We start from the raw sequence: 25,464 nt of genomic DNA on the forward strand, positions 1-25,464 counted from the left end.
TGCTTTTGTGTCGCGCCTCTTACGAGAAGGCAGGGCACATGATTACCAGGCCAGGTCTGTTCTGCTCATCAGAGGAATAATACTGTTTAAGCAGAGCTGGATGTTTTCTGCACTCCATCATTGAGACATTACATCTACCGCCATGGCTGCTTATGTGAAGAAGTCCCAAGTTCATTACTCATTATCCGGCAACCTTTGTCTGAAACTGACTATTCTGAAGGCAACTTATCAAATCATTTGGCTTTCAAATATTCCTAATCAACCGTTGCAATGTGATAGCCCAGATGTGCAACGGATGACAGTAAACAGTCTGGACAAATGTCTGCATTGGGAAAAAGAGAGTCCAAAATTCAAATCGTTTTTCTTTATTTGATATGGTCGTCGTCATAGAGAGAGGAAGGAAGTATTTATCCGTGGTATCTCTGGCAGAAGATGTGGTCGCTTGATGTCTGATCTCACTGCGACTGAGAAGATCTGCAGTCACGCCTGTTTGCTTCCCAGCACCCATTGGGCTGATGCCTGCAGCCAGTCCTCGCTATGACCTCACACACTCATTAGTGTCAAGGAAATAACCCTTGGGTGTTCCAGCACGGCTCAAAGTACAGAGGGTGGGGCTCTTATGTTCATATGGTGCAATGACAATCAGTCACACACAACATTGCACTAGTACAGTATGAAGCTGAAGTCATGAATGTGCTTTCTCTACCTCCGTGTTGTCCCGACTGTCATAAATCGTAAGGTCCTCCTGTGCAAGACCTGCATCCTGCTCCATTCCAGATGTGTTTAACGGCCTCTCTGGGCCACAGACCCTACCGCCTCTCTTGGATAAACAGAGGCCTTGTTGATCTGCAGTGGCTCATTGACTCCTCTTTTGAATTGTGACCCTATTAGAGGAAAGTCAAAGTCAACAATCGCAGGCTGGTGATTAGTAACAAGTATCCATGTTTGGACATTGTTAGGACATAACAATCTCTTTATTCAGAGAACACCTGCCACATGAACTTTTGTTTGCTCTGACCTTGATTTTCTTCATTTCCTCTTCTCTCTTTTTTAATATATAGCATTTGATTTATGTGCCCGGTCACACATAACCATGTCATCATGTGCCGTGATATACAGCTCGATTAATATTTCCCTGGTCTAGCTGCGGGATCAGGGCGGGTACTCATCATGCTCAAGCTCCAGAGACACAGCTCTTGCCAGCATTGAGCACATTAAGAACGTCCTGAGGAAATATCACACGGTCCAGCAGCACCGAGTCAGGCTTCGGACACCAAACTGGAAACGTATGGGTTTTTCAGCTCTTCAGTCTGTTTAGGGTGAGCTCCAGCTACTACTGACTCTGGTTTGGGCCATGAATTAAGATTGCACGTCTAACTCCAGCTGAAATGCAGTTTTGCTACCAGACTACAGCTTAATCTGGCTGTGGAAGCTATCCTCTATCTTTCTGTCAAATGGAAATCCTTTGTCTGTATTGACATCAAGAAGGGGGTTTCATTGCATTAGTGCCCATAGAAGAGACAGCACAACCATGTTCTTCTTTCTCATCTCCATCAACCACTGTCTGCAGTCACCCTGTCCATGACCACAGTTGACCACAACACACCTGAGTAAATACCCTCCCACTGAGTTCAGATAGAGTCTCCAGGCTCCATCACAGTTGTATCATGGCAGCAGGACCTGGCCTCTGTCCCAGGAGCCAGGACCCCTCTGAACCGCTGCACATCGGACAAGTAGCTCATTGTGTGCGATGAGGAGGCATGGAGGAAGTTTCCATGACATGCGTTTCTGCATATACACTCTTCTTTTCCAAATATCTTCTCCAAGTGTCCCATCATTGCTCATTTAAAGGTTAACAAATGATTTTATTTTTTTATATTTTTGTGAGAACTTTAATTTTGGATTGCTGCAGCTGGAGAAATGGCAAATAGGTTTAAACTGCATTGGCACTCGAGTTCAACACGCCCTCTGTAGGTAAAAGCATAATATGATATTCAATTGTTTACGATTCTTTACACAAATCCCCACAAGGTTATCTTTTATCAGTACCAGGAAAGACATACTGTTGAGCTTAATATAATAATATATATATATATAATAATCCTCAAAAAAAAATATCTAGGCAGCAAAAACACAACTATAACTCTTCTATTGACTACAGAATTGGTCAGTGTGAGAACCCGTCAAGACAGTTTAACGACACAGAGGTCACAGAGGCCTTTCAGAGCTCAGTTTCTGCTCTGCGAAGCAAATTATTTTACATATAATGATCTGAAGAGCTGGCAGCATAATTTGTTTGCCTGGTGGGGCATGTGGGTGCAGCACCGGGCAAGGCCTAGAGAGCTAATTAGGCGGCTAAAAATGCTAAAATAATTTTGAAAGGCATCACTACGACGTTGCTGCTGGGATTCCTTTAAGAATTTCATTCAAATGTTAACATACTGGTGCACGGGCACACATGAATGAGGGCCAGTGCCTAAGATGGCTCAAAGCATATTAGAAAAAGTCCTATCAGGATAAACTTTAAGGTTTGTAACATTTCTTTTCATAGCAGTCTATGTTTCACATATAGTGACGTCAAGTTATACCATTTGGGGAAGCCCACATATTTTTTTAATGAAGTTACTATTCAGAAAGTTAAGCTGCAGAGTCTCTGCCCTGCATCCACTGCAGTGCATTTAGCAAAGTGGGCTCACATTCATGATGGAGCAGCAGCACCATCTAATGTTAAAACTGGGTAGTGTTACTCATTTTGTCAGAAAATGTAAATTGGGGGAATTATTCAGCAAATTGTGGAAAAATAATCCTTTGAGAGCCAAAATACAAGAAACAGTGTAAGGCTGCAGAGAAACAAATAATCAATAGCAAAGAAAAGACAGAATTAACCAAAAAACAAACAGCCTTTGCAGAAAACTAAAGGTTTGTAATGTCATCATTAAAAAAGCAATCAATCACAAAAGGCACGGTCTATACATATAGTCGTCAAACAACTCAAATCAAATCATAGTGAAATCAACATGTATTAATTCAACTGCATCAACTTTATTAATATTAATATATTAATAATATATATTAAAGAGATAACAAGTTGTAAATGTTAAATAAGTGTCATCTTGAATTCATACTGACTAGCTACCGGTCCCATTCTTGTTCACAATAACTAACGCTATTCATTTATCTCAAACAAAAGTCCAGAATACAAAACAGCACCAAAAGAGGAAAATAAAAAGTAAAAAAACACTGCAACAATTGACACAAAAAATCACAATAACCAATCATCTGTCACTCAAGTACTGGAGGAGTTAGCACCGGTCATAAGCACCATATGTCCTGCAATACGCCTAAAGAATTTCGCTTAGACTTTTGGTCAAAAGCAAAGAGAGGAGTAGAGGCTGAATATGTTTTTCTCAATGCATCTGTAAGACTAAGAAAGTGCTGCAGGACTAGTGTCCCTCTGAAAAATGCACTTTAAGGTTTCTAACTATTACTAAAATACTGTTAGTATTATCTATCTTAGAGTTAATATAGTCAATTAAGACGAATGCTCAGTAATCTGCCACACTGCTTTTGCTTTACCTATAATCTACAGGTACTGACCTCAAGTACCTCAAAGTCCCATCAAAATGCCCCAGATTTGTAAACTCTAGAAAGCCTTTGGGTGGTTGAGTCTCTAAGGAATTCATTGCTTTATTTGGTGTAAGCACAAAGGAATATACAAATAATAATACTTTAACATTTATTTTAATGATATGATGTAAAGTTGTAAGTTACTGTTGATAGAGAGGCCGGAGATCACAGGTGACTCGCTCTGAGACGTCCAGGAGACAGGCTTCTTTTTTTAAGAAATGCCTAAAAAAAGATAGTATTGTTAATGAAGCGTACAACAATTTAGTTACATTTAAAGAAAACAAATTCAAATGAAAGGGGGTTTGAAGTTCATACCCTTAAATCCATGGGTTTGCATGCATGTTTAATAGAAATAATGATACATTTGAGATTTACATCAAGCTGAATGTTAAACCAGACAAAAAATGCAATCTTCTTGAACAAAACCCCAAATGGTGCTTATGGCTCTGGTTGTCAAAGATTATAGAGACTTACAAGACTGCGAGTTGGGCTGAGTGAGCGAGAGCGCACGGGGCTGGTGCTCCTGCTTCTACTCCACTGCAAAAACAGATGTACCACAAGAAAACACAACATTATGTTGAGCTTTCAGGGAGGCCTTACTCTCCAGAGAACACTCAAATTAATTATATTTTTGAAGTTTTATACAGTCAGTACCACAGCACCCCTTCTTGTCACAGCCTCGCCCTTCACTACCACAGCATCTCCTTCCAACAGGGAAGGCCACACATGGTACATCACCAGAGGAGCAGTTAACTCAGAGTCATAGCTACGGCGGTACCTGTCAGTCAGAGAAGAGGTGGAACAAAGAGGGAGAGCTGTGAGAATTGATGTGTGTGAGGGCGACATCTACTGGTAGAGACTGCAAATAACCTAAGGAACATACTGTGTTTTACAGGTCATGTAGCACCACATGTTTCTAGAACACTTGTAGAGCATTCCGTTAAAAGACAGACTGTAATTTAGACACAGTAATGTACAAAGGACTGACTTGCGGTCGTTGTAAAGTTCTCCATCGCTGGCAAAGGAAAAGTCAAGCGGGGGGTCCAGTGTCTGCATGGCAAACGCCACCCTGCACATCTCCCTGATCAAGGTACTGATGAGGAAAAAGTCCACCTCTGGCGGAAAAGAGATCCGAGGGTTCACATTCATGGCATTGATCACATCCTGGGGAGAAATTAAACACAAAGGTCAGATGCCTCCGTTTTAGTAACATATTAGTTTGTCCATAAATGCTGCAGAGAGTAGACATAAAGGGTTTAGTCCTACATTGATACTGGCCTGAATGTCATAGAGGTCCAGGTTTCTGACGATGTAGTCCACTGCTGCATCCTCCAGGTGCTCTAACCCTAAGTGTGGGGACAATGTCTTTCTCACTCGCAGCTTGAACTGACGGTAAGCCAGTTTTGCTGTCTTAAATGATTCCTGAGACATGATGACAAAAAACAAGACATTTAAAAGTAAATTGCTCTAAATATAAATGAGTCATAATATGAACCCTGATGAAATCACCCACATATGAAGTCAATTTAAACAGATAGGGCACTCTTTTCTCTGCATGCTCTTCTGATCTGCACAAAACAATTTCAGGCCTACCACGACGGCAATGAAGATGACTTTCTGGACCATCTCCACGTCATCAATGTGGCGTCGAAGAATGACCTGGGCCTCCAGCCGCTCCACCGCGTGCAGGTCATTGAAGCGTGATATGAGGCGTGCGTAGCGGGAGGAGTTGGTGAGCTGTGCTCTGGTGGGCGACTCGCTCCTCATCGGGCTCGGAGAACGACTCCTCACCAACCTGAAACACAGAAGATAAACGTTATCATTCGAGTCAGTTCTGTGTAGTGGTGTCTGTGTGCACACACACTGATGGCATGTGTACCTCTCCTGCAGCACGGTCTTGTCTGTGCTCAGGTAAGACACTTCATCTTTGAGCAGGCGAATCTGCCGCTCATAATCAATGAAGGTCGCCATCTTCCTTTGATAGCTCTCCACTTGCTCATGTGCGGCCCTCAAACTGAAAGACAGACACGCTTCACATCAAGAAAAGTAGCACATTATGTATATTTCACTTGAGAGCAAATAGATCATGGCACTATTTTTTGTGAACCACCCACTCTGCTTTCAGTTGCAATATTTCTTCTTCAGTTGCCAGCAGAGTAGTTGCTGACTCTCTCTTTGTGACATCCAGTTCCTGCTGAGTATCGACCAATCTGAAGAGATACAAAATTAGATGATATACATCCCAATTTGCCATGGACTTTTATCCAAATGCATTTAAACCCAAGCCATGCTTGTTGAGGAAGGAAACTGAATGACTGCTCTGCTTCTGCTGTCGTATATCTGTTGGACTCACTCTGTTCTCATGGAGTCCAACTGCAGGCGAGTGGAGCACAGCTCGTTGTCCTTCCTCTGTATGTCACTGTCAAGGGAGGCAGAGAGCTCCCTGATCCTTCGGTCCTTTTCAACTGAATCCTGATCAAAACAAATGATATCCAGTTACCACAACTGGAGATGTACATATTGAAGAGAACTGATTGTAATTTGTTGGACACTGTGTTACACTGGATTATATTTGATGGATTTCCTTATAAGATTGTTTTAATAAGAAAAGTAAAAGCTTGTCACCTGGATGAGCTGCAGACTGGTGTCATCAGAGACCACGGGCCTGGCCATGGAGAAACAGGTTCCAAGCCACGGCAGCAGGCGAGTTTTGAGAGTGTCCACTCCAGCATAGTGTCCACCTGAGTCATCAGTGTAAAACCAGTGAGTGTGAAGAACAGCTTGCTTGTTATTATGAGAGGGATAATGCTATACTGCCAATATAAAGCTTACCTTCAGCAGCTGTGTGGTTAAGGATGGTAAACAGTTGACCTTGGACCTTTGCGGTTAGTTCAATCAGTTCACAGCATCTATTTAAATTGTTGTCACAGGAAATAACCTGGGAGGACAAAAATGATAAACAATAGGCTAATTAACTAGACAACGTGAAGTTAGTAGAGTTCATTTCAGACATAAGATGACAAGGAGAATGACTATTCAGCTAGTTTTTTTATTAATGTAATCAAATATTTAAAAGCATGAAGCATTTAAAATTGCAAAATGTAACAGGCTGCAGCTACTGTACATAGGCTGTTTTGTTATATATTTTATTTTGTAGCTTAATATACAGTATTATGTCCTTATGGACAATTATTGGTGTATAAATAACTGTTAAAACGTATAAGGCCACTGTTTGCTGTACAAGATTTTGTGTTGTAACCTTGTATAATTGTTTCAATAAAAACAACAGGAATGATGAATACCTTTTCCTAGAATGTTCTTTCATAGGTATAACATTTTAAAACTCCTTATATTACACATTCATATATTTAGCAAATTATTGTTGTTATTTTATTATTAATCTTTTATTTTTAATTTCTTTTGTTTGTTTTCCATACCATTTTGTGCTTACCCCCTTGGATGTTTAATTGTATGGATTTTTCACATTATTTCCTGTAGTCAAATTGTGTGGCATTAGTTAAATAAAAAACCCTAAGTAAAAATTATTAAAAGCCACTTCCGGTACCTCTGCCACCATTCAATGTTACCAGAAAAAAATGGTTCACATTATTTTCTTTGCTTAGTATTTCATGACTTTTCCTAATTTAGTGAGGACTAATGGGTAAACATAAAATGTCCTGTACGCACTTTGTACACATCGGTGTTCCTTGGGGTACATTTGACCCCAGGCTGTTTTAGTAATAGAAAACATATACAAATGTCAATATTTTACACATATTTGTGTTGATTGTGTAAGATGATATTGAGGTGACTATTACATGCAAATGTATCATTGTAAAAAAAACTACCCTCTGCTTTAGTTATTGGTTCTTTAACAACATCAAAAATATCTTACTTTAACATTTTATATCAGTTAGTGAGATTTTATGGTGATTTATATATGTGTCGATAGTCACATAATAGCAATTCTGGATGTATAAAGGGGTCTGTAGGGGGGAAAGTTGGGGTAATGTTTTATTCAAATGGTTATTTAGGTAGTCAACTAAGATACCTAAAGCACCAGAGACATAAATGTTGGTTAATATTTGGAATATGATAATTATCTTGAGTTTTAAACTACTGGGATCAAATTGACCCCAGAGGATAAAGGGTGTAAAGTAAATCTGAGGATAACAGGAGGGTTAAGCCACCCAGCGGATTTCTACCGGAAGTAACAGGAAGTGAACCATCGTAGCAGAAAAACTTCTTCGGAAAAGTCCACCTGTAGCCAGGGCAACCGGCGTCCATAGCAACCAAACTCAACCGGGAAATCAATGTCATCTAAAACAAGCTTTGCATTCCTTTGTTGTGGTATTTTTTAAATAAATGCATGCATCATCCAAACCACTGCATTCCATGGCATTGCCCGTAATACAAATAGCCGAATAAAAAGTATATACAAATCGAGATAGTGGACAAATCACCAGTTTATAGCAGTAAACACAGAAATTTATAATCATCTATACCAGGAAATAATGTTTCTGCAACGCTTTGACTAACCCATACATTATAAATGTGCACAAATGTGGCTTATAGCCTATAATGCATTACATAAACACGGTGCAACAGATGAACTCCTTTGGTCAGATTTAGGTCGGTGGGCTTTAATTATTGATAAACTTACATGGTAGTCTCTGTGCCAGCTCTCAAGTTTGTCCTGCAGGACGCTGAAAGGGGATGTGTGGGTCAGTCTCCTCAAAGTATCGGCCATGTCCGTCCTAATGAGCCTACTGGGAGCTTTAAAATGCTCCTGCAGGAGGACACGATGCAGTTAAAATTCCTGTCCTGGCAGCTTTTCTCCACCTACAATGTGCTGCCAAGCACCGCCTCAGTTGTGGCAACCAGGAGACGAGACTGTAGGCGACAACCTGAAAACAAACCACTTTAAATACAAATCATTCCTGACGGAAGCACTGCTGTCTCTGTCTCTCCTCTGTAGGCTCTGTTCTGCCGGGGTGTAAATACGATTGTAATGTCATACTGTCAAACGACACCAAAGGCCGGCTACAGGGTGAACTGTAGCTCGGTAACACAGAATGCTGATGTTTCCGCCAGTATCTCTCTCTCTCTCTGTGTGTGTGTGTGTGTGTGTGTGTGTGTGTGTGTGTGTGTGTGTGTGTGTGTGTGTGTGTGTGTGTGTGTGTGTGTGTGTGTGTGTGTGTGTGTGTGTGTGTGTGTGTGTGTGTGTGTGTGTGTGTGTGTGTGTGTGTGTGTGTGTGTGTGTGTGTGTGTGTGTGTGTGTGTGTGTGTGTGTTGAAATTAATCCGATTATAATACTGTAGGATATACATAATACATGATTTAACAGTTGGGCTGTCATGATAATGGATTACATAATTGTAATTTTAGATGTAAAAAATATAAGCATAACTTATCCGAGTCATTTGAACACGCTCTTTGAAAACAATGTATTTATTTTACATTTCAAAAAATCTAATAAGAAAATCATTTTGCTCAAAACAAAGAAATGTTAACAAAAAAATAATCTATGATGAGAACGTAAAAACGATTTATTAATTTAATTTATTAACTTAAATATTTATTTTAAATAAACCTCCAGATTTACTTTAGGACTTTAGTTCTACAGTTCTTTATTTTTTACCTTGTTTATTTATGTAATTTATTTAGTTATTATAATGAGAGCTCTATGGTCCTGTTGCCAGACCAGTATCTTTTAAAAAGAAAGCCTAAATATAAGCAGCCTTAATTAAAATAATTACGATGAGTAATTTCAGCCTGAACAAGCAGACGAATGCATATGCAGATGTTAAGGTATACTGTATGTACTAGCCTATTAGTAAATTAGATAAACCCAGAGCCATATAGTATATCTATTATATGGCCATATAATATATCTATTATATGGCTCTGGATAAACCGTATACCCATTCCCTATATAAATCTGTTTCTATTTAAATATAGGCAGGATTCAATAATAAATAATATGTAGCCTAAGCTGAAATATAACTGTTTGATAAATGTACTACTTTGTACCAAATGTTGCTTAGAATGCATTGTTGGAGCTTGGATGAGAATGTGTTATGGCCCGCTTGACATTTTACCTATGGAAAATATGAATGAACATGATTTTCTATTTTGGGACCCTTCTCTCATTGGATGGTTGAACTTGGAATGCACCATATTTTACTTGTATATAAACGTCCCTTTTTAGCTCGCTTAATGCAAATACAAATTGCAAAGGGTTGTTTATGTTCGTTTTATTAAAACCTTTTTATTCCTAACTTATTTCGATCTGTTATAATATCACAACATACCCGTTCTTTATTTTCGACCGTGAAAAGTGGTACGGTCCCATTCACTCTGCAAGCAGGAGAGGGAGGGTAAACATGGCGTCTGAACAGGTCCGTTTTCTTCAATATTTGTTGTTTTTCTTGCATTTTAGTACGTGTATTGCTTGTTGTTTGCCAATAGGGAAATGGTATGTTCCCGATTGACCCGGAGTAATAAATATAAATGCATTCCGCTTTGTTGTCGGCCCTACGTGTTATAAATACTCGCCACCGTGTCGTTATTATAGCTAGCGTTACATGGGAATAACAAAAGCCGCTATTGTGACCAATGTGCTGGTAAACAGCATCGATGTTTTTGCTAAAATAAAGGCCATAGAAGCTGCTTAATAAGGACACACGGACTTGCCTCTATTTATTGCTGCTAAAATGAGTGCAGTTTATTTTTAGTTCTGGCCACAGACAGGCAGTCGTGGGGTATTTAACTGAGAGGCATTCCAGCACTGAGCCTTGAAACCGGAGATAAATAGGAAACAGGGATCAAAATGAATTCATTGTGTCCACCTGCAAAATAGCTAGATAGATTTGTATTGGTATTTTGTATCTACCATCCAATATTTTACCATAATTTGGCTGGTAAATCGTACTAATTGATAGAGATAACATCTCAAACCTAAAGATGGTAGAGGTAGGTAGAAGAAATGTAGAGTAAACTGTTCCAACCAGGGAGAAACGCATGGAAACAATATAACATGCTACGTGTGAAATGTAATTGTCTTGCCTTGGAGGGTAGCCTATTTCGATTTTAAAGGGTCAATTCCAGTCTATCTATGTGAAGGGTGTTATAAGTTCGATAAGATCATGTTTTATTAGCCCTACAGTGTGGACATTTGCCATGGGGCAGCAGTAAAGTGCAATAACAAGGACCATCAGTCAAAAAATAGCTTGATATGATAACTATATAAACTTTAAACAGCTAAATAAAATCAGTAGACAGACCTGTTGAGTCTGCAGCAGCAGGAAGAACCTGCAGTTGTCTCGTTCACAGCGTAGGTGAAGCAGCCTGTCCTTGTTATACATGTGAGTGTTGTTTTGTTGATTTTTTTATTGTTTTGCCTTTCCAGGAGAGTTCAAATGGGCCTGTGAAGAAGTCAATGCGGGAGAAGGCTATAGAAAGACGGAATATCAACAAGGAACACAACAGTAACTTCAAAGCAGGATATGTACCCATAGAAGAGGAACGTCTTCATAAAACTGGACTGAGAGGACGAAAGGGAAACATGGCTGTTTGCATCGTTATCCTCCTCTTCATCCTCGCCTTAATTAACCTTATTGTAAGCAATACAAATGTCAATCTAATGCATTGTCTTGAATACACTACTGAAAAATATGATACAAAGTTGGCAGAGCTTCATATATCATTATGTGTTGTTGCATTATTTCCCTCAGATCACTCTGGTAATATGGACAGTGATCCGTATTGGTCCGAATGGTTGTGACAGTATGGAGTTCCATGAGAGTGGACTGCTGCGCTTCAAACAGAAGGCGGACATGGGCATCGTTCACCCACTGCACAAGAGCACAATAGGGGGCCGCAAGGACCAGGACCTCGTCCTCGTTGGAAACAACAATCCGGTAAGAAACACAGAGGGGACTCACAGTAAACACTGAGCAATTTGAAAAGATAGAAGCTTAAATATTGTGTACATATTTTTATAATGCTTCTCGTTAATTTGATGCATGTCGTTTCAGGTTGTGTTCCAGCAAGGCACCACTAAGCTGAGTGTGGAGAAAGAAAAGACCTCAATCGTTAGTGACGTTGGCATAACCTTCACAGACCCTCGGACACAGAACACGTACTTCAGCACAGACTTTGAAAACCATGAGTTCCACTTGCCCAAAGGAGTCAAAATTCTCAGTGTTAAAAAGGCTTCCACCGAAAGGGTGTGTATAATGCTTATAATAACTATAACAAAAAAGTAATATTAGCCTAACACATTTTATTTTTTTATTGTTTTGTGCACAGGTTGTGAAATACTATCAGAAAACAACAACCAATAATAGTTCAATTAAACTTTTGCTACTGCCTTTGTTTTTGACTATTGTGTTCATTTTGTCTCTTATTTTAGATCACCAGTAGTGCATCTTCTGACCTGAACATTAAAGGGGACGGCAAGGCCATCATTCGTGGAAACGAGGGCGTCAACATCATGGGCCGGACTGTAGAGTTCAAAGTGGGCGGAGGCATCGAGCTCAGGGCTGTAAGTATGGAGTGTTGTAACATGGGTTACGGAGGGCAGGTCTTATAATAAAGGTTTTGCAAACTCTTGCATGTATATGGTTTAAAGATGGTGTTATTTTCTCTTTGCAGGAGAACAGCATCATTCTGAATGGATCAGTCATGTTCAATGTTTCACGCATCCCTAACTCTGCAGGAGATGTGTATTTTGATGAAGGCATGGAACGGTATAAGCTCTGCATGTGTGCAGATGGGACTCTGTTCCGTGTGCAGGTGAAATATCCCAACATGGGCTGCCAGACTTCAGATAACCCGTGTGGAAAAACTCAGTAGGAGAGTTGGCTAAAGTCTACTTTCAAGTGTCTACATTTTGTCACCACTGAAGTCAAATTACACATTTGTGTGTGTATAGAAAATTCTAGAGGACTCTGCAGTGTACCTGTCAAATTCTGTATTCCTTATTTTAGTTGCCAAACAGGAATTGTGTTACAGATCATTGCCACTTGGCCAAAGATATGAACATATGTGTTTTTAATGGTTTTCCGATGTGCCAACTGTATCCTAATTTATGTAACTCATTACATTGTGGTTTACAATGGCCATTGATAGAAATGAGAAACAGCAGTATTTTTCTTTTTGCCTTACCGTCCAGTATTACCAATTTACAAACCGTGTAGAGGTATTGTATTTGCTCATTTGTTCATTGTTTCTGGCAGCTTTGTTTGAGATTTTGTTAAATTATATTTACTGAGAAGCGTGAGACACTATATGACAATATGTATAATTACATTTGGCATAAACTCTAAAACATAAGAAACATTTTTTAAGCCATCCAGTAATGTTAAAGCAGCAGAGAAGGTCTCTTTCTGGGACTGTCGATAATGCACGTGCCAATGGATTTAAAAGGGATGATATATAATATAATATGTATCTAATATTCTATTTTTTTTAAAAGCAAAAATAAAACAATATTAAAAAACAGAGGGAGATTGTGTGACAAAAATATATTGAAATATTGAATGACAGGAAAGTCTAAATCATTTTTGCTTTAACGTCTTTATTGAGTGGTTTGAATTTTGTGCAATATAGTATAAAATATTTGACTTTTGCTTTGGATTGTCTTTTAAAAAGAAAAGTGTTGAAGTTGAGAAATGTTCTCAGAGCCTGTTGTGAGAAAACATGTTTTTGATCAACTAATGAAAATAACAACAAAAAAACAATCAGCCTTATTTTTGAAATAAAATGTTGAACATGTCATTGCTATGTTTGTTTCAATAAAGAAACGTGTTGCTATGTGAAACTTCTTATCATTGGCTTCCGGAAATTCCTCAAGTGTTTATATGGTCATTTAAAGCCACAAAAGAATACTGTGCCTCATTATGCTGTTTTATTATGTAATAAATGTACAGCAGGGGCAGGGTTCTCCTCGCCATAAAGCCCTCAGGATCAGAGTCATCTACTATACATGAGGAGGAAAACAATCATAGTAAGATATTAACTAGACATGTGAATGATTGCATGAATCACAGAATGGCATCTCGAGGGTAGGTCCATGTTAAGCTCGACGCAGTAAAATATTCTTCAGACTTTGATCAGAACTGCCAGAGACGGTCAACGTTAAACACCTGAAGCTCTGGGTGTGAAAACACAGTCACAAGTTTTCCTGCCAGCCTGACAAAGAGTAAATACACAGGTGAGTTAGATGTTTTAAGACTATTTACTATTTATGTTACTGTACTTTATCTCTATATTATTGTATATCATGAACTTCTTCTAAATCAAGTTAATGTGTTCCATTGATGACAGTTAGTTTTAATGTGTTGGTCTTTAGTTAATGATAATTCGAAGACAGTCTGTGTTTCATATTCTTATGGTTAAATGTGTTTTTTTCTTTTTGATTGCATATATTTTCTGTCACTCATGATCTTTGTATCTTCTCGGGTCAGGTGTTGATGGCAGTGGCACAGGGGCCGTCCCTGGCCCTCCTGCTGCTCCTCGTCTCCTCGCTGCTCCTCGTCTCCTCTCACCTCCCTGCCTGTCCTGAGTCCTGCACCTGTCAGAGAGCTCCCCTGCTGAACTGCTCCTCCGCTGGCCTTTCCTTGATGCCACGACATATCCAAAACTCTGTCACTGAGCTTGACTTATCTCATAACCTCCTCGGCGCTGTCACACTCGACCGACCACATTATAACCTCAGGAATGTATGGCTGGGAAACAACAGTATCGCACACTTGTCTCTGTGCGTAGAGAGTGGAAGCCGTTATGTCAGAGGAAGACATCTTCAACGCTTGAGACCTTGGAGAGGACGGGGATGTGTGTCCTGGGCCCCCGCCCTGCAGCTGCTATCTGTTGAGAGGAATCAGCTAGAGCAACTCCCACAGGGTGAGTCAGTTATATGGTCATACACCCATGCATAAAACCATGTCACAGCTGCATAGACAATACATTTTATAAAGGGAAGAAATATTGGCAAAAGTACAAGCCGTTATTTTTCTATAATTATTTAATGGCTATGATTATTATTATTTTTTATTTTGTGTGCACACTTTAATGGTGAAGTGTTGTGGGTCATGTAAATTATTAAATGTATTTCCATATATCTTGGTAGTTTAATCTATAACAATAATTGTTTTATCATATACATTCATATGTTTTACATGTTGATCTTAATTCAAAAATCACTGTGCATCAGGTGTAGTGGAACACAAGGTACAATACTGCCCTCTGTACATCAGTAAGAGAATACATGTACTTAGTTACTTTCAAACACATGTACTCTATTCAAAGCTGTAAGATGAAATACTGCTACATATCATAACACACGAATACTTAGAAATCCGTAGATTTGCCCACAGATATGAATAATAACTCATATTTCCAACTACTAAAATTTACAGTGTAGTGTCCACAATATTGCCTCGTCTCTTTAAATTACTATTAGACCACAACTTATATGCTCTAAGGCTGAATAACTGTATGCAATGTGTATTGTCTGGATGTAATGTGAACCCACCATAAAATATACTAAGTTTCTCTATGGTGTGAAAACTGGAGATAAAAAAAAGATTTTCACTGAATGAATTTCAACCTTGATGGAGCTAAACCATCACTACCATATTGTCAGAACATGTGTGTGTTCGAGTAATAAAGGTTTCATGAAGCACAATGTAAGTGGTTCTTCTGAGCATGCAGTACAACAGTAGTGTGCTGCTTGTTTCTTTCATTGACTCCCAGCTTGTATGGCGTGTGACCCTTGTGAGTTAAGAGTGTTTTGCCCCTAAACTTTTCATTGCGATGGCGTCACTTAAATAATGAAAACTATCCAATATGTCATGAACAGATCTGATGACTTTACTTTTTGTAATAGTTTATGGGTTATTTGCTTTACCTTCACCATCTTATACATTTGATCAAATACATTACACTTGAATGTCCCTTCCTAAATAAATACATTCTTCATCCGAGTAGCCAATTAATAAATATGCATCTGATTGTGAACTTGCACAATCTAACACTATGCACACCTGTAATTACCCTATGGAACGTGGCTGTGAAATGTCAATGAGTCAGCGCTGAAAGGCAGGGCCCCCTTGTAGGAATGTTGTTTACCGAATTATGTAAAGATTATAAGGTGGTCTGCAATCTTTGTCCAAATCGTAGATAAGACTATAACTTCTTTAGTACTTTGCTCCACTCATAAGTTATAACTGATTAAACCTCCCAAGATAATGACACTGTACACCTCTCATCCTGTCACTTTTATTGACATTCCAGCAGCTAAAGAAAGGTGTAAACATGCAGTACATCTTATAAGTCCCCCCCTCTATCATGCTATCATAGAATTCCTGCAGCGTTGCTCAACATACTGTATGTGTGACTCAAGGAATTGCATTCACTATGGGTGCTTTAAAAGGCATATGGGGACAGCCTATTCACTTAGCAAGAGCTGTGTTGACAGTCATAGACTTCTCTCCTGTTTGGTATTCAGCTCACAGCAGTGCCTCTCTAATGAAGCACAGACCCACAGTGCTTTACTTCAGCCAGCATTCTAAGGGAGATTGTCTCAGTCTAGCGAGAAGGAGGAGACAGAAAGAGAAGAGCCCGTAAAAATAATAATCGTATAGCCAATAATATGTCATGCTGTAAGAGTGTAAACGTGAAATTAAGCCAGAAGAATGTCAATTCATATTTCAAAACGTATAACATACAGCACATTCCTTGCAGTCTTCAGTAGCCACTACATCATGGTTATCATCACCACGTTCTTATTACAGCTCTTGTTTCTGTGATTCAGGGTTGGGAGGTGGCGGGTCCTTACAGGTTCTGCAGCTCTCCTTCAACAGGATCTCAACTCTACGACCAGCAGACCTTAACCACCTTCAACAGTTAAAAGAGCTACACCTTCAACATAACCTCATCAGCAGTCTCCATCCACAGATGTTCCAGGATTTAGCCCAGCTCCGGGTAACACTGATTCTTTTTAATCAAACGCATATAAAATATATACCGAATTTGGTATTCAAACAATAATCTCAATGATGCCTCAGTCTTTTTATCTGTATTCTCTATAAAAAAGAAAATGTTGCTTTTAATTAGAGCACTTTCAATTAGATTATTTGAATAATCACGTCTTAACATCAACTTTATGTCTAAATTGTGTCCCTTTTAAAAAGGTCCTGGATCTGAGCTTCAACATGTTGACCAGCCTCCATCCTTTGATTCACCTTTCTCTGCATAGCATTGGGACGGATGTTAGGCTGGATGGGAACAGGTGGCATTGTGATTGCAGAATGCGCAGTCTGAGAAGGCGGATGGCCTATGACAGCAGCATAGGCCTGCAGAACTGGAGCATGATGTGTGCCTCTCCCCCCATCATCTCAGGAAGAAACCTGCTACAGTTGGAGGAAGATGACCTTAACTGTGTTGGTACTGAAAACAGGCCAGAGCTCCACCAAGATGTGACGGTCTATAGTGGCTCAGAGATACTGCTGTCTTGCGCTACACAAGGTAACAAAGTCAAAAAAGTGTAAATCACATACATTTAAAGAAAATGTAGGTCAGTCTGGTAACTGTTAATATTGTCTTTGTTGCAGATTCAATATGGTTGACGCCCAGTGGTCAGGCGTCTGTGAGCCAACCTCATCATCTGGTCATCAATGACATCACAGAGAAAAACACAGGACTATATGTGTGTGTGTCTGAAGAACATGATGTTGTGTCTGTTTTTAACCTTCAAATTAGTAAAATGGGAGGTGCAACAAGAAAAACTAGAAGTTTATCCAGAACCAGCCGACAAATAGTCGAACAAGGCACCGAAAACAGGATAAGCCAGGAAAGGAATCTGAGAGCCACGCAGTCTAACTTGGCTTTAGCTGTGTGTTTATCTGTTTTCATCACATTTCTGATAGCCTTTATCCTAGGAGTCTTATCAAGACCTTGTATTGATATGCTTTGGAGTAGGGTCACCAAGAAGAACACATCCTCAGCAACCAACTCTGTCTCATCTGTAGAACAAAGGCAATATGATAATGAGGCCTACTCCAATGGTGAGGAACAAGAACAAATGCAAACTCACAGGGAAAGGAGAGTCACATTTAGCACTTTAGACGTAAGAGAAGAAGGCATTGTAAAATATTATGATACCGTCGCCGGTGGAAATCAGGAAAGGATCAATGATGAGGCAGTGATTGAATGTGAGGCAGCTGTGGCTGAGAAGGATGCAGCTGAAGATTCAGGAAGTGAAAACAGTTTACAACGGAGGAGTTCAGAGGATAACCAGAGAGATGACGGAGCCCTCGATGTTGAAGGCCACCTGCAGAACAAGGAGTTTGAACCCATCCCAGACCCTGTTGAGCTGGAGAAAAGAAAAAGCTTGTCATCTTGCTCAGATTTTTCACTATCTGACAAAGAATTTAATGAGCGTAAAATGATCCAGGAAAACCACTCAACACCAAAGGCTTCTCAGCTGTCAGAGGACACAGTTCAGCAGAGAGGTGATTTCTCGACAGCTAAAAACGAAGAAGGGCCACATATTTCAACAGAGAGCACAATTGAAATTCCTGGAATGTCTTCAGAACCATTTGCAGATTGGTCACCACATACACATTACACCAACCCCTCTGAACTATGGCAGGAGAATGAAGAGCAATTTGAATTCAGTGATTCTGTTCGAAGCACATCTGCAAGGTCCAGCAGTGTGTCAGGTTCTTTTAATTATTCAAAACGCATTGTTGTACCCACTTCTAATGAACAAAAGAGGGATGATATGTCCAGCTCCAGTTCAAATGTCAGTGAAGATGAGCCTACACATTACACTGTAAACTCAGACAAGGAGGAGAAGAAAATAGAAAGGATCCATAATAAACCGGAGGTCAATAAAGCTCGCCTTAAACCAGATGCTAGTTTCGACGAAGCAGACCCTAACAGGCCTTCACTCAACTTGAATCAGGGTGACAATAGATTTGATAAACAATGGCCTACATTGAGACCTCAGGGCTCCTTTTCCTCTCATTCCAGTGACAGTGATGGGGAGGACTACACAGCCAAAAAAGGGCGTGTACCTAGTTTGTCTGTTACCAGTCACGGCAAGAGTCTAGATACTGGTCCACCTTTACCACCTGAAGCTTATTCATCTTCTTCAAGCAGTGAGAGTGAAGCAGGAACCACAAACCAGCAGAAGCAAAGAGTGACGCATGTGACAAGGCCTCAAATAAAAGAATCTCAAACAGAAAGTTATGATTCAGACACACAACAACAGTGGCCAGCCCTCGATCTCAAGCATGCTACAACCATCAAGAGCCGTCTAGATATCAAAGCCCCTTCACCTGCTTCTGATTCATCCTCCAGTAGTGACAGTGAGGATGAAACAACACATCACACAGAGAGGCCAGGGAAGGTGGACATTACAGGATCTGCATTTCAAGAATCTCAAACTGTAAGTCATGATCCAGAAAAAAGGTTGGCTGCCCTTGACCTTCAGCATAAAACACGTATTGAGAAGCATCTTGATATCAAAGCACCATCACCACTCACTTATTCATCTTCAAGTAGTGACAGTGAGGATGAAACACACCACACAGAGAGGCCAAAGAAGATGGAAATGGCAGGACCTCCATTTCAAGAGTTACAAACACAAAGTCCTAATCTAGACAAAAGTTGGCCTGCAATTGATCTCAAACATACTATGCGCATCAAAAGACGTTTAGATATCAAAGCACCGTCGCCAACATCTTCCAGGAGTGACAGTGAGGACGAAACCCCAATCCATATAAAGAAACAGGAGCAAGTGTATATAAACGTGGCAAGGCATCCAAGTGAAGTGTATCAAGCAGTAGGTCATGACCCACAAACACAGTGGCCTGCCCTTGATCTCAAGCAAACTACAAGCATCAAGAGGCGTCTGGATATCAAAGCACCCTCCCCAGTTTCTGATTCATCAACTAGTAGTGACAGTGAGGATGAAAAAGCAGGGCACACAGAGAAGCAAATGCCACAGAAGATGGGCAAAGCAGGACCACTGTGTCAAGAATCTCAAACAGGAACAAATCTTGAAGACACAAGATGGCCTGTCCTTAATCTTGAGCATGTTCCATGCATCAAGAGGCGTCTAGATATCAAAGCACCATCACCCATTCAAGGTTCGTCTTCCAGTAGTGAAAGCGAGGATGAAACTACAATCCATCTAAAGAAACAAGAGAACAATAATATTAATATGGCAATACCTCCAAGTAAAGTGTCTCAGGCTGGAAGTCATGACCCACAAACACAGTGGCCTGCCCTTGATCTCAAGCAAAATACAAGCATCAAGAGGCATCTCGATATCAAAGCCCACTCCCCAGCTTCTGGTTCATCTTCGAGTAGTGACAGTGAGGATGAAACAACAGGCCACACAGAGAGGCCAGTGAAGGTGGACATAACAGAACCCACATTTCAAGATTCTCAAACACAAAGTCATGATCGAGACAATAAGTGGCCTGCGCTTGATCTCAAACAAACTATGCGCATCAAGAGGCGTCTAGATATCAAAGCACCATCACCAACTACAGGTTCATCTTCCAGTAGTGACAGTGAGGAGGATACAACAACCCACCGAAAGAACCAAGAGAAAGAGCATATAATCATGGCAAGGCCTCCAAGTAAAGTGTCTCAAACGGCAAGCCATGACCCACAACCACTATGGCCTACCCTCGATCTCAAGCAAACTACACGCATCAAGAGGCGTCTAGTTATCAAAGCACCAGCGCCAACTCAAGGTTTCTCTTCCAATGGTGACAGTGAGAATGAAACAACAATCCACTTAGAGAAACAAGCGCAAGGACATATAAACCTGGCAACCCCTCCAAGTAAAGTGTCTCAGACTGTAAGTCGTGTCCCACAACCACTATGGCCTACCCTCGATCTCAAGCAAACTAAACGCATCAAGAGGCGTCTAGATATCAAAGCCCCCTCCCTGGCTTCTGATTCATCTTCAAGTAGTGATGGTGAAGATCAAACAACAATCAATATCAAGAAACAGGGGCAAGAGCATATTAACATGGCAAGACCTGAGAGTAAAGTGTCTGAACCTGTAAGTCATGACCCACAACCACAGTGGCCTGCCCTTGATCTCAAGCAAACTACAAGCATCAAGAGACGTTTGGATATCAAAGCACTCTACCCGGCTTCTGATTCATCTTCTAGTAGTGACAGTGAGAATGAAACAACAGTCCACACAGAGAGGCTAGAGAAGGTGGATATTACAGGAACCAAATTCCAAGGTTCTCAAACACAAAGTCATGATCCAGACACAAAATGGCCTGTTGTTGATCTTAAACCGACTATGCGCATCAAGAGGCGTCTAGATATCAAAGCACCATCACCACCTGAAAGTTCGTCTTCCAGTAGTGACAGTGAGGATGAAACAACAATCCACTTAGAGAAACAAGATAAAAAGCATATAATCATGGCAAGGCTTGCAAGCAAAGTGTCTCAAACTGCAAACCATGACCCACAACCACTATGGCCTGCTCTCAATCTCAAGCAAACTATGCGCATCAAGAGGAGTCTAGATATCAAAGCACCATCACCACCTGAAAGTTCGTCTTCCAGTAGTGACAGTGAGAATGAAACAACAATCCACTTAGAGAACCAAGCGCAAGGACATATAAACCTGGCAACCCCTCCAAGTAAAGTGTCTCAGACTGTAAGTCGTGTCCCACAACCACTATGGCCTACCCTCGATCTCAAGCAAACTACACGCATCAAGAGGCGTCTAGATATCAAAGCCCCCTCCCTGGCTTCTGATTCATCTTCAAGTAGTGATGGTGAAGATCAAATAACAATCAATATCAAGAAACAGGGGCAAGAGCATATTAACATGGCAAGACCTGAGAGTAAAGTGTCTGAACCTGTAAGCCATGACCCACAACCACAGTGGCCTGCCCTTGATCTCAAGCAAACTACACGCATCAAGAGACGTTTGGATATCAAAGCACTCTACCCAGCTTCTGATTCATCTTCGAGTAGTGACAGTGAGGATGAAACAACAGTCCACACAGAGAGGCTAGAGAATGTGGATATTACAGGAACCAAATTCCAAGGTTCTCAAACACAAAGTCATGATCCAGACACAAAATGGCCTGTTGTTGATCTTAAACCGACTATGCGCATCAAGAGGCGTCTAGATATCAAAGCACCATCACCACCTGAAAGTTCGTCTTCCAGTAGTGACAGTGAGGATGAAACATCAATCCCTATAAAGAAACAGGGGCAAGAGCATAAAATGATAGCAAGGCCTCCAAGTGAAGAGTCTCAATCTGTAAGCCATGACCCACAACCACAGTGGCCTGCCCTTGATCTCAAGCAAACTACAAGCATCAAGAGGCGCCTGGATATCAAAGCACCATCACCACCTGAAAGTTTGTCTTCCAGTAGTGACAGTGAGGATGAAACAACAATCCACCCAAATAAACAAGATAAAAAGCATATAATCATGGCAAGGCTTGCAAGCAAAGTGTCTCAAACTGCAAACCATGACCCACAACCACTATGGCCTGCTATCAATCTCAAGCAAACTATGCGCATCAAGAGGCGTCTAGATATCAAAGCACCAGCGCCAACTCAAGGTTTCTCTTCCAATGGTGACAGTGAGAATGAAACAACAATCCACTTAGAGAACCAAGCGCAAGGACATATAAACCTGGCAACCCCTCCAAGTAAAGTGTCTCAGACTGTAAGTCGTGTCCCACAACCACTATGGCCTACCCTCGATCTCAAGCAAACTACACGCATCAAGAGGCGTCTAGATATCAAAGCCCCCTCCCTGGCTTCTGATTCATCTTCAAGTAGTGATGGTGAAGATCAAATAACAATCAATATCAAGAAACAGGGGCAAGAGCATATTAACATGGCAAGACCTGAGAGTAAAGTGTCTGAACCTGTAAGCCATGACCCACAACCACAGTGGCCTGCCCTTGATCTCAAGCAAACTACACGCATCAAGAGGCGTCTAGATATCAAAGCCCCCTCCCTGGCCTCTGATTCATCTTCAAGTAGTGATGGTGAAGATCAAACAACAATCAATATCAAGAAACAGGGGCAAGAGCATATTAACATGGCAAGACCTGAGAGTAAAGTGTCTGAACCTGTAAGCCATGACCCACAACCACAGTGGCCTGCCCTTGATCTCAAGCAAACTACAAGCATCAAGAGACGTTTGGATATCAAAGCACTCTACCCAGCTTCTGATTCATCTTCTAGTAGTGACAGTGAGGATGAAACAACAGTCCACACAGAGAGGCTAGAGAAGGTGGATATTACAGGAACCAAATTCCAAGGTTCTCAAACACAAAGTCATGATCCAGACACAAAATGGCCTGTTGTTGATCTTAAACCGACTATGCGCATCAAGAGGCGTCTAGATATCAAAGCACCATCACCACCTGAAAGTTCGTCTTCCAGTAGTGACAGTGAAGATGAACCATCAATCCCTATAAAGATATGGGGGCAAGAGCATAAAAAGATGGCAAGGCCTCCAAGTGAAGAGTCTCAATCTGTAAGCCATGATCCACAACCACAGTGGCCTGCCCTTGATCTCAGGCAAACGACAAGCATCAAGAGGCGTCTAGATATCAAAGCCCCGTCCCCAGTTACTGATTCATCTTCTGGTAGTGACAGTGAGGATGAAACAACAATCCACCTAAAGAAACAGGTGCAAGGGCATATAAGCATGGCAAGACCTCCAAGTAAAGAGTCTCAGACTGTTAGTCATGACTCACAAACACAGTGGCCTGCCCTTGATCTTGACCATAATATGCGCATCAAGAGGCGTCTAGATATCAAAACTTCATCCCCCCCTTCTGATTCATTATCAATCCACACAAGAAGCAGTAGTGAGGATGAGTGCAGGGACCACACCAAAATGGGATTGGGAGTATCTGCCATATCAAAGACGACAGACAATCAATTAATTATATCGCCAAAGTCCCCAGTGATAAACATTTCTCGCAGTCCAAAAACTGACTACAATATCCAATTAGAAAAGTATACAGTTATCACAGATGATAAGGGGGACAAAACAAAAAGTGCTAACATGAGCACAACACCAGCGATAACCCCAGAACTTGAGTCGCGGTGGGCCATAATGAATCTTGGCATCTCCCGCTTCAGAAAGCGTCTAGAAATCTCACCACATACGCATGAACCACCAAATCTTTCCTCATTACCTCCACCTGACTCCCTCTCCTCTTCCAGTGAAAATGGGACTTGGGGTAAAAGTAACAGAACAAGACGAGAGAGAAAGGGAGCTGGAGTATCCCAGGATCAGACCTCTCTGCATGTAGCCCAAGCTGTCAATCTCAAACCGGTCCAGCCACAAAGCCAAACTGAGGAGGTTCAGTGGACGACCAGGGTAGAGCTCAAAAGCCAAATACCAAAAGTAGAGGAGGCATATGACTCTGTGCGGCCTCATTTGAGCTTCCCCCATGTCAAGCGGTCTCTGGATATCAGAGTACCATTACAAACTAAATCATCCTCCAGCAGCAATAGTGAGAATGAGAAGATAGACCCCAGTGTTCCTGACCTGAGTCTTGGTGTCCCACGCATTAAGAGGCGTCTGAATGTAAAAGCACCATCACCAGAGTCATCTTCCAGCAGTGAGAATGAAAATGAGGCGATAGGATCCACTGCAAACCAAAGCAGACTTTTGTCAAACATATCAGCAATGACAGATAATGACTCTCTAATCACCTACAAGCGTGTTATTATGAAAACTTTGTCTCCGCCAGGTAATTCTGTCTCCATTAGTGGCAAGGAGCAAACTGCCACAAAGAGAGTTCTCAGTAAGAGTTTTGAGGGTGTAGAAAGGAAAAGGATTGAGCAACACAAACTCATATCACCTGTGGACCTGCCACCTGAGTTGAGATGGACTGGTGTTGGTCGTCAGCTGTCTGATCTGACCATCCCAAGGAGACATCTGGATGTTGGCTCACCACAGACTGTATCTGAAGACAACAATGAAAGAAAAGGCCTTAGTGCCCTAAAAACCATGTCATCAGAGAGACGACGGTGGGACACATTGGATGAAAATGTAGATAAGAAAGCATCTCTAGACCCACTAACACAATCACGTATTTCCTCTACTTCAGCTGTTGATAGAAGAGCTAAAGATGTGTTGTATGATATTCCCCATTACAGGAGGCATGCCATTGGAGGTATTAAAGCACTGCAGGGGGCTCCACCTCCTATTCCAGCAACTCCACCACCACAGTATGAGCCAGTAGGGCTAACATGGAGGTCTCCACAGAGCAGTAAGCAACAAGGGTTTCTAGGAAGTAGATCTCATCTTGAGAGCAGAAACACAGATGAGTTTGACAGCTCTAACCCAAACTCACAAAACCTGGAAGTCAATGTTGATTCCTTAAATGTGAATATTAGTGAAGTTTGATTTTAACAGAAAGTTTCTGCAACCTAAACACTCACAAAAGACGCAAATAATTGGTAGTTCAAATTCTTGATTGGCCAGTAAATGACAAATACTGTATTATATATTTCACCATTAAGCCCAAGATGAAATGGAAATTATTTATTGTATGGCACCATGTTTATTTTTCAGAATTGCCTTATTTCTGTAAATTGCTTCTTTTTCTTTTTTCATTATAAAAGTTGTCTGTTATTGATTTTTGTAACAAGAATTCATATCATCTTAATAGTCATGTATTAAACATTATAATCCCTTTACAATACAATGCTCAGCTTCCATTTGTAGATATAAGTACATCTTAATAGTGACGAATATTTTGTTAGCGCTTTTACAGGTGCTCAAAGTCGCTTTAG

At 40.8% G+C, this 25,464-nt stretch overlaps 3 protein-coding genes across 4 annotated transcripts; 2 read left to right on the forward strand and 1 right to left on the reverse strand.

The window, feature by feature from the left end:
* Nucleotides 1-410: 410 nt before the first annotated feature.
* On the reverse strand, nucleotides 411-8,721 carry spata18 (spermatogenesis associated 18). 2 transcript variants are annotated; one of them, XM_034081565.2, is made up of 13 exons: nucleotides 8,291-8,721; nucleotides 6,460-6,565; nucleotides 6,253-6,368; nucleotides 5,981-6,099; nucleotides 5,742-5,837; nucleotides 5,507-5,641; nucleotides 5,221-5,422; nucleotides 4,894-5,049; nucleotides 4,616-4,791; nucleotides 4,282-4,405; nucleotides 4,102-4,164; nucleotides 3,772-3,849; nucleotides 411-884 (listed from the first exon to the last, which is right to left on the reverse strand). In XM_034081565.2, exons 1-12 carry the CDS (start codon nucleotides 8,375-8,377, stop codon nucleotides 3,793-3,795), a joined length of 1,437 nt encoding a protein of 478 aa, XP_033937456.1. In that variant the 5' UTR covers nucleotides 8,378-8,721; the 3' UTR covers nucleotides 411-884; nucleotides 3,772-3,792. The 2 variants fall into 2 exon arrangements, with proteins under 2 accessions (XP_033937456.1, XP_033937455.1); XM_034081564.2 differs by lacking the exon at nucleotides 411-884 and having other exon boundaries at nucleotides 3,723-3,849.
* Nucleotides 8,722-9,976: 1,255 nt separating this feature from the next.
* Nucleotides 9,977-13,453, forward strand: sgcb (sarcoglycan, beta (dystrophin-associated glycoprotein)). The gene is made up of 6 exons (XM_034080967.2): nucleotides 9,977-10,028; nucleotides 11,039-11,248; nucleotides 11,364-11,549; nucleotides 11,667-11,858; nucleotides 12,044-12,175; nucleotides 12,286-13,453. The coding sequence occupies exons 1-6, from the start codon at nucleotides 10,014-10,016 to the stop codon at nucleotides 12,484-12,486; spliced, it is 936 nt and encodes a 311-aa protein (XP_033936858.1). The 5' UTR covers nucleotides 9,977-10,013; the 3' UTR covers nucleotides 12,487-13,453.
* Nucleotides 13,454-13,519: 66 nt separating this feature from the next.
* Nucleotides 13,520-25,426, forward strand: lrrc66 (leucine rich repeat containing 66). The gene is made up of 5 exons (XM_034080964.2): nucleotides 13,520-13,846; nucleotides 14,100-14,535; nucleotides 16,448-16,617; nucleotides 16,827-17,160; nucleotides 17,247-25,426. Exons 2-5 carry the CDS (start codon nucleotides 14,106-14,108, stop codon nucleotides 25,073-25,075), a joined length of 8,763 nt encoding a protein of 2,920 aa, XP_033936855.1. The 5' UTR covers nucleotides 13,520-13,846; nucleotides 14,100-14,105; the 3' UTR covers nucleotides 25,076-25,426.
* Nucleotides 25,427-25,464: the final 38 nt, after the last annotated feature.

Source organism: Pseudochaenichthys georgianus, chromosome 4 (genome assembly GCF_902827115.2).
Source record: "Pseudochaenichthys georgianus chromosome 4, fPseGeo1.2, whole genome shotgun sequence".
In the NCBI taxonomy this organism is placed as follows: domain Eukaryota; kingdom Metazoa; phylum Chordata; class Actinopteri; order Perciformes; family Channichthyidae; genus Pseudochaenichthys; species Pseudochaenichthys georgianus.